Consider the following 12,891-nt stretch of genomic DNA (forward strand, 5'->3'; position numbering starts at 1 on the left):
GGTCCCATGATTTTTATTCACTACATATAGTTCAAGTAATCATACTATAGCCAGAGTGTTCTTAGTTTATTGGATTTAGATTAGTGGTCGTAAAGTTCACTTTATTCAATAACAATCTTCACTTGATAAACAACAATAATAACTTTATTGAAAATAGAATATGTTTTTGTTTACAAACTATACGTTTTAGGGCATAAAACCCAACATCCTAGAGATTCAGGGTGTGACATGATGAAATCAAAACCCCATAACGGTTCTCCCAATAGGCATTGAGTAATTCTTGCGAAAGAAGTCTTGCGCAATTCCTGTTTGAAACTATAGTTCTAGAATTTTTTGAACTTATCTGTTCTACCTCACCCTAAAATTTCTAAGGTCCTCGTAAAAAGTTTGAAAGTTCAACTTAAAAAAATAAATCGGGAATTTAATACCTTGTTGGACTTGGGTGCTATACCATATGTAAGCTATGAATTGCTTTCTCTATTTTATATTTTCTACCGGGAAGTATTCATATTTTGTTGTCCATTTTATGAGAGTGTTTTAAAAATCAATGAAATATTTATTATTCTTGGGCTAATAACTATTATCTATTCAAGGAATTTTGTTATTGAAAAGCTAATAAATCTCTCAAATTATCCCAAAATTAACCTTAAATTGTGTTGCATAACGGAAATTAGTTAAATGATTGAGTTTTCTTGCAACCATAGCATGCATTTACATAGTTTCTTGTATGTACTATAAGTCCGTATATTTATTCACATGTCCAACACAAATTGGTAGTTAAGCTAAAGGTTGATTAGGAAATGATAAAGAATATTGTCGTTTTCTTTCTTTTCACGGTGGCTTTAGTTGGGGCTCAGGTTCCAAGGGTCGCGTTACCACCACCAGGACCTTCTAGATATTACATTCATGTGGTTAACGGGCTAAGCAAGCTTGGGTTGCTTGTGCATTGTCAGTCTAAAGACGACGACTTGGGGTATCATCGTTTGCTTCATCGTGGAGATGATTACCAGTGGAACTTCAAGGTTAGCTTTTGGGGATCAACCCTCTATTGGTGCAAATTGGAGACGCCACAAGCATATGTCTCATTTGAAAGCTTTTGGCCTGAAACGCAGCACTTATGGCTCCGTGATAGGTGCAAATGTGGAACTGTAGGAACTTGTCTTTGGACGGCTAAAGATGATGGAATTTACTTGAGAAACTTTCTTGCTAATGTTGATGAATTGATTCACAAGTGGAACTATAAAAGTTAGAGAAGCTTTATTATCTCCTTTTGGTGGAATTATCCTTCCGGAACCAACGAAAAATAATGGAATAACACAAAAATGTTGTTTTTTTTTTTTGTATGAAATTTATTTCGTAACGAAGTGTATTGTTGTTCTCCAAAATTTTAAATTATGAAGAAAAACAAAATATTATATTTGTATATGAATACAAGTTTTCAAAGTTGTAATATAGTTTTTATATTAAAACTAAAAAAAATGATGATTTTTACGGACCAATCTGAGAGAGAGTTTAGAACAATAAAATCTAAAATAGGTATTAAAAGCTCATGTTTCTGCCGTCTTCACATCGATCTTAGAATAGGATGGTAGGCACAATCCTTGAATTTCCATATATCTTATTAAAAGTTTCACATATTACATTGTAGTTCCACAATCTTTCTTGATGTCCGATTTTCAAGAATTTGGATCTCGGACCAAAACTAAAAATATGAAAAAGCAAACAAAAAAAATGAAAAGTAACATAAAATAAAACATGAAAATTCGATAAAATATAAATTTAAAGGAAGATAAACAACACCAAAATTAAATACAAAATAATATTTAATTACAAGAGGGTCCTCTTAAATTTCTTTATAAATGCGAAAATGGTGTTGGGATATACGAACACAACTAGTGAGGCAAACACCTTATATCGTGTAAAGTTATATTATTCGGTTAGTAATGCAATCACACACAATATATGACTGTGACCTATCGTTTAAACCATAGCATGACCTTAGGCTTTTTTCAATTCTTGGCAGAGTTGGATGCATGGTACTTTTCTACACACGGCCCACGTACGCATACATGGACCCTTCAGACGGATTGGTATACGTGCCCCTTAGGCCGGACTTTGTCGGGCACAACACAATACACGTGACTGGACCCTCATAAAAGAAAAGGTCTTCATGATAACATGTCGAACATATATATCGAAGGTATGCATCCGTACTAACTTAACATAACGGGGAAGTATCCCGATACACATGACATACATACATACATGCACGAGGTCCCATGATTTTTATTCACTACATATAGTTCAAGTAATCATACTATAGCCAGAGTGTTCTTAGTTTATTGGATTTAGATTAGTGGTCGTAAAGTTCACTTTATTCAATAACAATCTTCACTTGATAAACAACAATAATAACTTTATTGAAAATAGAATATGTTTTTGTTTACAAACTATACGTTTTAGGGCATAAAACCCAACATCCTAGAGATTCAGGGTGTGACATGATGAAATCAAAACCCCATAACGGTTCTCCCAACAGGCATTGAGTAATTCTTGCGAAAGAAGTCTTGCGCAATTCCTGTTTGAAACTATAGTTCTAGAATTTTTTGAACTTATCTGTTCTACCTCACCCTAAAATTTCTAAGGTCCTCGTAAAAAGTTTGAAAGTTCAACTTAAAAAAATAAATCGGGAATTTAATACCTTGACTGACTTGGGTGCTATACCATATGTAATCTATGAATTGCTTTCTCTATTTTATATTTTCTACCGGGAAGTATTCATATTTTGTTGTCCATTTTATGAGAGTGTTTTAAAAATCAATGAAATATTTATTATTCTTGGGCTAATAACTATTATCTATTCAAGGAATTTTGTTATTGAAAATCTAATAAATCTCTCAAATTATCCCAAAATTAACCTTAAATTGTGTTGCATAACGGAAATTAGTTAAATGATTGAGTTTTCTTGCAACCATAGCATGCATTTACATAGTTTCTTGCATGTACTATAAGTACGCATATTTATTCACATGTCCAACACAAATTGGTAGTTAAGCTAAAGGTTGATTAGGAAATGATAAAGAATATTGTCGTTTTCTTTCTTTTCACGGTGGCTTTAGTTGGGGCTCAGGTTCCAAGGGTCGCGTTACCACCACCAGGACCTTCTAGATATTACATTCATGTGGTTAATGGGCTAAGCAAACTTGGGTTGCTTGTGCATTGTCAGTCTAAAGACGATGACTTGGGGTATCATCGTTTGCTTAATCATGGAGATGATTACCAGTGGAACTTCAAGGTTAGCTTTTGGGGATCAACCCTCTATTGGTGCAAATTGGAGACGCCACAAGCATATGTCTCTTTTGAAATTTTTTGGCCTGAAACGCAACACTTATGGCTCCGTGATAGGTGCAAACGTGGAACTGTAGGAACTTGTCTTTGGACGGCTAAAGATGATGGAATTTACTTGAGAAACTTTCTTGCTAATGTTGATGAATTGATTCACAAGTGGAACTATAAAAGTTAGAGAAGCTTTATTTATCTCCTTTTGGTGGAATTATCCTTCCGGAACCAATGAAAAATAATGGAATAACACAAAAATGTTGTTTTTTTTTTATGAAATTTATTTCGTAACGAAGTGTATTGTTGTTCTCCAAAATTTTAAATTATGAAGAAAAACAAAATATTATATTTGTATATGAATACAAGTTTTCAAAATTGTAATATAGTTTTTATATTAAAACTAAAAAAAATGATGATTTTTACGGACCAATCTGAGAGAGAGTTTGGAACAATAAAATCTAAAATAGGTATTAAAAGCTCATGTTTCTGCCATCTTCACATCGATCTTAGAATAGGATGGTAGGCACAATCCTTGGATTTCCATATATCTTATTAAAAGTTTCACATATTACATTGTAGTTCCACAATCTTTCTTGATGTCCGATTTTCAAGAATTTGGATCTCGGACCAAAACTAAAAATATGAAAAAGCAAACAAAAAAAATGAAAAGTAACATAAAATAAAACATGAAAATTCGATAAAATATAAATTTAAAGGAAGATAAACAACACCAAAATTAAATACAAAATAATATTTAATTACAAGAGGGTCCTCTTAAATTTCTTTATAAATGCGAAAATGGTGTTGGGATATACGAACACAACTAGTGAGGCAAACACCTTATATCGTGTAAAGTTATATTATTCGGTTAGTAATGCAATCACACACAATATATGACTGTGACCTATCGTTTAAACCATAGCATGACCTTAGGCTTTTTTCAATTCTTGGCAGAGTTGGATGCATGGTACTTTTCTACACACGGCCCACGTACGCATACATGGACCCTTCAGACGGATTGGTATACGTGCCCCTTAGGCCGGACTTTGTCGGGCACAACACAATACACGTGACTGGACCCTCATAAAAGAAAAGGTCTTCATGATAACATGTCGAACATATATATCGAAGGTATGCATCCGTACTAACTTAACATAACGGGGAAGTATCCTGATACACATGACATACATACATGCACGAGGTCCCATGATTTTTATTCACTACATATAGTTCAAGTAATCATACTATAGCCAGAGTGTTCTTAGTTTATTGGATTTAGATTAGTGATCGTAATGTTCACTTTATTCAATAACAATCTTTACTTGATAAACAGCAATAATAACTTTATTGAAAATAGAATATGTTTTTATTACAAACTATACGTTTTAGGGCGTGGTACTTTTCTTCAATTCTCTAACAATCTTTGTGAAGCTAACTCGTTTATGTTTGCTCATAATGCAGTTCTCACAAGGACTCATAACAATCTCCGCATCAAATACACCTTGTTCATAGCCGACGATTTTTCGTACATATTCGACAGCGTCTTCAACAGACCTGACGTTGTCTTCTCCTTAATAATGTTGAACGCCATGTTTCTCGATAGCGTCAACCGGATCAGCCCCAAGGCTTGTCGATCCTTGAGCTTCCATTGTTCCGTGGTCATGGTATCCGGCTTCACCCCCAACAGAGGTTCGTGAAGATCTTTCTGGTACAGACAATCTTCAATCTGCATTTTCCAGAAACCGAAATCGGATCCATCGAACTTCTCAATTCCAATCTTTGAACTTTCCATCTTCACAGATCGTGGCGAGTTTCGCCTGACTCTGACTTCCGCCTGCCTCTGATACCAGTTGTTAGGATCGATATCAGTCGTTAACTCTGATACCAGTTGTTAGGATCGATATCAGTCGTTAGCTCTGATACCAATTGTTAGGATCACACAACAACGCACACGCTCGATCTAGATGAACACAAAGAATGTGATAGAGAAAATTGCAAGGAGAACTCTGGCTAAAAGGATTCTTCTTTTTTATCGATGACTTCAGGTATGTACAACAAGAGAGAGTATAGAGAATAGAAAAGTACATTTTCAAAGCTCTACCGGACCAGATATATATATATGGTATAGTTTACTATATATAGCTTTATCAGATTTAGCCATCTACTATATATAGCTATTTACCATATATAGCTTTACCGGATATAACTTTACCATATATAGCTTTACCATATATAGCTTTACTATATATAGCTTTACCAAATATAGCTTTACTTGATATAACCGTTGACCAAGCTATAAATAAGTATCAGGCTCCATAACATAACACTTTTAACCAATCTTTCAATCCTATTGAGATTAATGTGGCCTAGTCTTAAGTACCAAAGATAGGTATTAGAAGAAATCTTTTGTCGTTTATTTTGAGTTTCAGCTGTTTTAAACATCTCGGTATTTAAAATAGCTTTTGTTTCGCTCGGTTTTAACATATATAAGTTGTTTTCTAGTTTTGCAGAACAAATATGAATACCTCTTTTGCAAATGAACACTTCATTGATTTCAAAAGATACTTTATACAATTGTTCTAATAAACAAGAGATAGATATTAGATTTCTTTTCATTTTAGGAACAAAAAGTACATTATCTAATATAATGAATCTATCTCCAAAAAACAACTTTAAATTTCCTACTAATCTTGCTGAGACAACCTCTCCTGTTCCAACCCTGAGTCTTATCTCGCTGTCTGCAAGCATTCTCCAGGAGCTAGTTTCCTGGTAAAAAGAACAAATTTGATTAGTCGCCCCTGAATCTAGTATCCAAGTTGAGTTTTCATACTCTACTAAACATATTTATACAACGAGTAAATCATATTTACCTTGTTGTGTCTTTTCGTCTTTCTTCTCTGCAAGGTATTTTGGGCAGTTTCTCTTCCAGTGCTCGTTTTCGTTAAATGGAAACATTTTCCTTTATCTGCTTTTTGAACCATGTGTTTGCGGTTAGTAGGAATCTTATTTTTCCCTTTACCCTTTACCCTTCTTCTTCATCAAAACACTTTCAGAAGTTGAAGGTCCAGACTTATTTTTGAGGATGATCCTCGTAATAATTTCATGGAAATAGCAACATTTGCTTCTCCTGTTTGTCCCTTGTTCGTTAAGAGGGACTGATAAGTCTGTAGCTCATTGAGAAGAGCAGTCAAGTTATGTTATATTTTGTTCATTACCACATTGGTGCGGAACTGGAAGAAGCTCTTCGAAAGAGACATCATGATAAAACTGACTTGACTCTTCTCATCAATGACAACTTCATTTTCTTTTGCCACATTGAAATGGACCATCATGTCCAGGACATGTTCTCTAACTGAGGTCTCTTCTTTCATACGGCAGTTGTAAATGTATTTTATGGTTTCATGTCTAAGGGAGAAGGATGGTTGTCCAAACATCCCTTTTAGAGATTCCATAATCTCTTTAGCAGTACCCATAACATCGTGTTTCTTAGCCAAAACATCAGATATGCTGACTAGAATGTACACTCAGGCTTTGTCATTTGCCTTTATCCATCTGTCGTACGCATCCCGAACTGTTCGGTTTGTATTTAAGCTGGGGTTTGGAGGACACTCCTCAGTTAAAACAAACCTTAAATCATCAATGACCAATATTGTGTTTAGGTTTGATTTCCAAGTTGCATAATTGTCGCCGTTTAATTTCTCAGAAGCGAGTAATTGTACTATTGAGATTGTCATGCTGTGATATAAAGAAAATTCTATTAGTGATTTGACTTAATCCTGTTTAATCAAATCAGTTTTAGCAAATGTAATAATGTATCCAAATCATTATTAATTTGCAACGATACTTTAGTGAGTTAGAGCAACTGCTACCGAGGGGCAGTCAATCACTCATTCACTAAACCAAGACATTAGTGACTTAAACACTAATCCCAGAATAACTCTTGTTCCTATAGTGTTCTTAATTATCGTTGTTTTGTTCAAGAATATACCAACTCTTAGTATTTCTTCGTAAGTGTGACCCGCCATTTTCAGACCTCATAGATCGGTCCCAACAATGCTATCGAATGAAAAAGCCAAAGTTGGAAATGGACCTAAGAAATCCTATCCATTTCTTGAGTTTGCGTTGTTTCGACTCCCATGTTACGACCCTCTGAATGGGTAGTTGCTCTAGGGCAACATGCAGGTGGAATATGGGAATCTCACGGTGCAGCCTAGTGGTGGAGACCATAGGACGTATTTGATATACTTCCTTCTCCCACTTACTGTAATACTTTCTCTATTCACCTTGTTATTGACTCATGCATATACCTTCCGAATGGAGGACTCTCCCAGGGCAACACGAGGCCGAGCATGAATCTCACTGTGTGAATTTTACAGAGAGCATGAAAAGAAAATGATGTATCTTATACACCTTTTTCCTCCCACTAAGTATTTTAGATGGTTGGGTATACTCATTACTTAAGTATATTCCGGCTAATTAAATATAACTTAAGTCTACGTGATTTTTCTAAATCTTACATCACTTAAGCATGCTCATAAAACTGGGCTAACCAAGCTCAAGTACTGGTCCGATCTCCGGGTAGTAGGTGTTTCGTAAACTGTCAACTTAAGTACCTTCAGCCTTAGACAAGATCGTGCCAGGTGAGCTTTCTCGTAACTGCAATTTTGTAATCAACCTATTTTAACTATTAAAATTGATCGTGCTCGGTTCTTAACCCTAAGTGAGCATGCACTTATCTTTATTATAGATTTTAACGTCTATCTTGTTTTATGACGTTGAAAATAACCTATAACATGCATCTAACATGCTTTATATAACAATTATATAATCATCCATTCCATGCAATAATATAACAATTTATATCTATCACTCATGGAACCCTAAACATGCATACTATACATTATAACACTTATAACATACTTGGAATGCATGAAACATGCTTAGCCTATGGTGGGATTTTAAATCTATATGACATACTTTATGCATATAAATTTTCTATTAAATTAAAACATACATTCATAATGCATAATTAATTAAACACACTAAAGTGGATTGGTTTTGGCATTTTAAAACAAGCAATTAACTAAATTATTCATTAATAATTAAAATAACTTGAACCGCTCCCCAGGTCCACGACTAGGTGAACCAACCCTTAAAAACGTTGAACCGGACCCCAAAGGTAGCAAAAACACCCAAACCGCCTCTTCCATCTTCTTCTTCGGTTCAGCTTGCTATCTTTTCCATTTTCGATCAATTACAACCTAAAATGAACTCTAATGACTCCATAAAAATTACAGACCTTTCTTCATTCATTAAAGCCCATACACATTAGGCTTATTACAATAATTGTATCAAATGGAAGCATAAAAAAAATGCCAAAACCAAAACCATCCACTTTAGCAACCACAAAATTTCATTCATGAAATGGTACCCACCATGATCAAATTAATGTAAATAAAGTGCATAAAACCTTCTCTGATACCAATTGATGGTGTTAATAGAACACATGCGGAAGCAATTTGGATCTTAGGCACTCTAAGTACATCAATTATAGTAAATTAGCTAGCATGTTTCAAAAGCATGAGTTTGAATACTAACTTTTTGTCGCTCAAGTTTCTTAACGAACCGGTTTCAAACCACCACTAGTGTCTTCTCCACTATCCTCCGGCCTTGAAACGGGATTGTGGAATCCGGTGAGTGACTAAACTTGGGAGGAATTTTGTATATATGAAGAGAGTGTTTGTGAGAGGTTTTTCTCAAGGTTTTTCACCAAGAAGAAGACCTTCCATGTATCATGATCACTCTATTTAAAGAGTCATGTTTTCATGTTCATGCAAATTTGAGATCACCAAATTTTGACACTCAAAATTCCACTCAAATGTTTGGGATTATGTGGCAAGCATGCATGTTTGAGTTAACCAAATTTTGACACTCAAATTTCCACTCAAACTTGTGGGGTTTATTTGGCAAGCATGCAAGTTTGGTTAAACAAAATTTTGACACCTCAAAATTCCACTAACATGGATTTTTCGATTAAATGAAGTCAACATTTTGACTTTCTTCATTTTAATTCAACAATTAATTTGAATAATGAATTTCAAATTAAAGTAACATTAAATGATTAATTAAACTATTTAATTAATATTTAATATTAATTCAAATGCCAATCCCAATCAATTCCGACACATAATTGATTAAGATATTTAAATCTTATTTAAATATCTCAGATTCTCTCTTTTTGTTTAATTCGTAAATAAAACAAAAATGCGGTTAAATATATCCTATATATGTAGCGCATATTCCTTAATTTGAATTCGAACACTTCGAACTCACTCATCACACTGTTCTATGGTTCAGTCCGATATGAGCTAGCAGAGGGACCTAATGGACCTATAGATCATGGGCTCCAACGATCCAAGATTAACCGGTTAAACTCATTAACCTTGTTAACCAACATTCGTTAACTACTAAGACACTCGACTATAGCCTAGTAGTTGACTCCCCTCACTATAGATATATTTTTGTCCATTTGATATAACCATGATTGGTAAGTCAATCATTCACAGGTTGTTCGTAACTAGACCTAGGTCAACTTACCATTTTACCCCTAAAGTTACTTCTTGTTCCTTATGTCTCACTGATCCTCTAATGAACAATTGGTTTGTGGTCCAACCATTAAACCGAATCCCTCTCAGGCCAATGAGAGGGTTGGGCCCCTTGTTCAAGACCTGGAGTCAGTGCTTAAGGGAACTACCTCTCTTCTATCCCTAAAAGTGGGTAGGAGTGAATTCCATCTTGCACCCCACGTCCCCAGCTATTCACCCAGTCTTACCCCTGAAATGGGAGGCCTATTAAGTCGGCGAACTAGAGCCACTCTCACCCATGCAAATCTAAGGATAATTCCGAATAAACAGGAGTTCATGGTTAGCTCAGGATTAAGACCGAGTTACCTAGGTTATCAAATGAAAAGAAAATCAGTCTCAACAGTAAACGACTTTATAAAGTTTGAGTGATTTTCTTCATGGTCCGATCTTATGCAATACTCATTGCATAGGACGCCCCCACTCACATGTCTCCACATGTACAATTTGGTGATCACATTGTTTATATCATATACAAAACTTGATCCACTCTTATGTCTCTACATATAGTTCAAGTAATCGTACTATAGCAAGAGTGTTCTTAGTTTATTGGATTTAGATTAATGATCGTAAAGTTCACTTTATTCAATACCAATCTTTACTGAATAAACAACAATAATAACTTTATTGAAAATAGAATATGTTTTTGTTTACAAACTATGAGTTATTGGACATAAAACCCAACAACCTGGTCTACAAGAGGATTAAAATTAAAAAAAATACAGGGAGGGTGACGGTTCGGTTTGACATGGCGGGTTCGACTTAACTTGCCACGTCATCATCCTCTTCCTCTTTTAAGAAGAAGACGCGCATGTCCAATAGCGCTGCCGTTTTAAAACGCCTCTCACCTGCTCCTATCATGACATTGCTCCCCTTGATTTCTTCATTCAACTTAAAGATGGTGTTACAAGGATGAGCTTGGGATTGACTTCATACATTCTCTTGGATTGTAGCCTAAGTTATTTGCCTCTAAAGTTCGCGGAAAACTAATACTTACCTCTAGTTAAATTAGTTGGTTTGAACGAACATCTTTATATGTGTGGCATTAATCTCGCCAGCTCCAAAAAGTGGCATTGCTCCCCTTGATTTCTTCATGAAACTTAAAAATGGTGTTACAAGGAAGAGCTTGAGATTGACTTCATACCTTCTCGTGAATTGTAGCCTAAGTTATTTGCCTCCAAAGTTCGTTGGAAAACTAATACTTCACTCTAGTTAAATGAATTGGTTTGAAGGAACGTCTTTAAGTGTGTGGCATTAATATTTATAAATTCTTCTCAATCTACAGCTCACCCAAAAAAGGAGATAATTGACTTGTTGGGCAACTCGATCTACGACGTTTTAGCTCTAGATTTCTCTCCTATCTCTCTTCCCTCCTCTTTAGATGGAAGACCATGACTGTGTTTTCCAGATAAGAAGTTGTTTTAAGCGTTTTTCAAAGTTTATGCTATAAATGATGTTCATGTAAGAGTTATATTTCCACATTATAGATGAACATGAGACGTTAGTAGCGACTCTAAGTATGTGGAAATTTAGGGTCGTTATAGTTGATATCAAAGCTATAGGTTTTAGATTCTGTAGACTAGCCTACGATGTAGGCTTGGCACATTCCATGGTCCCAACGTCGATGTCCTATCACCTTCAGGTACGTCTTGCATAAGATAAGAAAAGAGAAACATTTTCGAACTCGCATGCATTTTTCTAGTGATATTACTGAAATTGTTGTGATATTTCATGTATTTATTATAGAGTATGATGTGATTTGTTGTATGTTGAGTGATTTTGTTTGCAATATGATGTGACTTTAGAATATGTATTTTTAATAATATATATGCATAGTGATGAACCTTAGACTTAAGAAATGCTATCTTGGTTTCTTGAACCATGCTGCCTAGACCACGCGAAAGAGTAAGACAAGGAAGGGGACGATGTGCTATTAGAGGTAGAGGACGAGGTAAGGCTGAAGAGAGTTCACCTCAAGAAGGATCACAGATGGGGTTTGAATTAGAACCCTTATTGCATGAAATGTCTGTAAGGACCCCTTTGGGGGCAGACTTAGTAGCTAGGGATAGAGTAAAAATGACCAAGTAATCGTAGGGAACCAAACTCTATGCGTTAACCTGATGGTAGTAAACATGATGGACTTCAACGTCATACTAGGCATGGATTAGCTAGCCGAAATCATGCTAGTATAGACTATTGTAAAAAGGAAGTAACATATTTGCCACTGGCGAGACCTACCTTTAAATTTAAAGGCACGAGTACCGGGATTACCCCTAGGTAGTCTTGATGATGAAAGAAAAATAGGTTAGTCCAACAAGGCGGATGGGCTATATTAGCATGTGTTGTAGACGAAAGAGGAAAAGAAAAGACCCTAGAAAACATGTCAATAGTTAACAAGTTCCCAGATGTATTTCCGAATGATCTACCTGGAATATCCCCTTCCTGAGTGGTTGACTTCGTCATCGAACACGAGCTAGGAACTGGGCCTATTTCCAAAGCACCCTATCACATGGTGCTAACAGAGTTGAAGGAACTCAATGCGTATTTACAAGACTTACTGAATAAAGGGTTCATTCGACCTAGCGTATCCCCTTAGAGTGCACCAGTGTTTTTTGTTAAGAAGAAAGATGGATCGATTACAGAGAGCTAAATAAGAGAACCATTAAGAACAAATACCCTCTGCCTCGAATGGAAGACTTATTCGATCAACTCAGAGAGGCAACGATATTTTCTAAGATAAATTTGCGGTCAGGTTACCATTAAATAAAGATTAAAGAAAAAGACAATACCAAAGACAGCATTTAGGACAAGGTACGATCACTATGAGTTCGTAGTGATGTCATTTGGCCTCACCAATGCTCCAACTATATTAATAATGTTAATGAACCGAGGGTTCAAGGACTGTCTAGAC

General features: G+C 35.4%; 2 protein-coding genes across 2 annotated transcripts; both read left to right on the plus strand.

Moving 5' to 3' along the window:
- Positions 1-800: 800 nt before the first annotated feature.
- On the plus strand, positions 801-1,250 carry LOC147791199 (S-protein homolog 1-like). Its single transcript, XM_087126974.1, has one exon. It carries the CDS (start codon positions 801-803, stop codon positions 1,248-1,250), a length of 450 nt encoding a protein of 149 aa, XP_086983100.1.
- A 1,823-nt stretch (positions 1,251-3,073) lies between these two features.
- LOC147791200 (S-protein homolog 1-like) lies at positions 3,074-3,523 on the plus strand. The gene has a single exon (XM_087126975.1). The coding sequence runs from the start codon at positions 3,074-3,076 to the stop codon at positions 3,521-3,523; it is 450 nt and encodes a 149-aa protein (XP_086983101.1).
- Positions 3,524-12,891: the final 9,368 nt, after the last annotated feature.

Source organism: Cucurbita pepo, chromosome 9 (assembly GCF_057944985.1).
Source record: "Cucurbita pepo subsp. pepo isolate OVF chromosome 9, ASM5794498v1, whole genome shotgun sequence".
NCBI lineage: Eukaryota > Viridiplantae > Streptophyta > Magnoliopsida > Cucurbitales > Cucurbitaceae > Cucurbita > Cucurbita pepo.

Coding starts and splice junctions, on each gene's coding strand:
- LOC147791200 (XM_087126975.1), top strand. CDS start 3,074: ATGATAAAGAATATTGTCGTTTTCTTTCTTTTCACGGTGGCTTTAGTT.
- LOC147791199 (XM_087126974.1), top strand. CDS start 801: ATGATAAAGAATATTGTCGTTTTCTTTCTTTTCACGGTGGCTTTAGTT.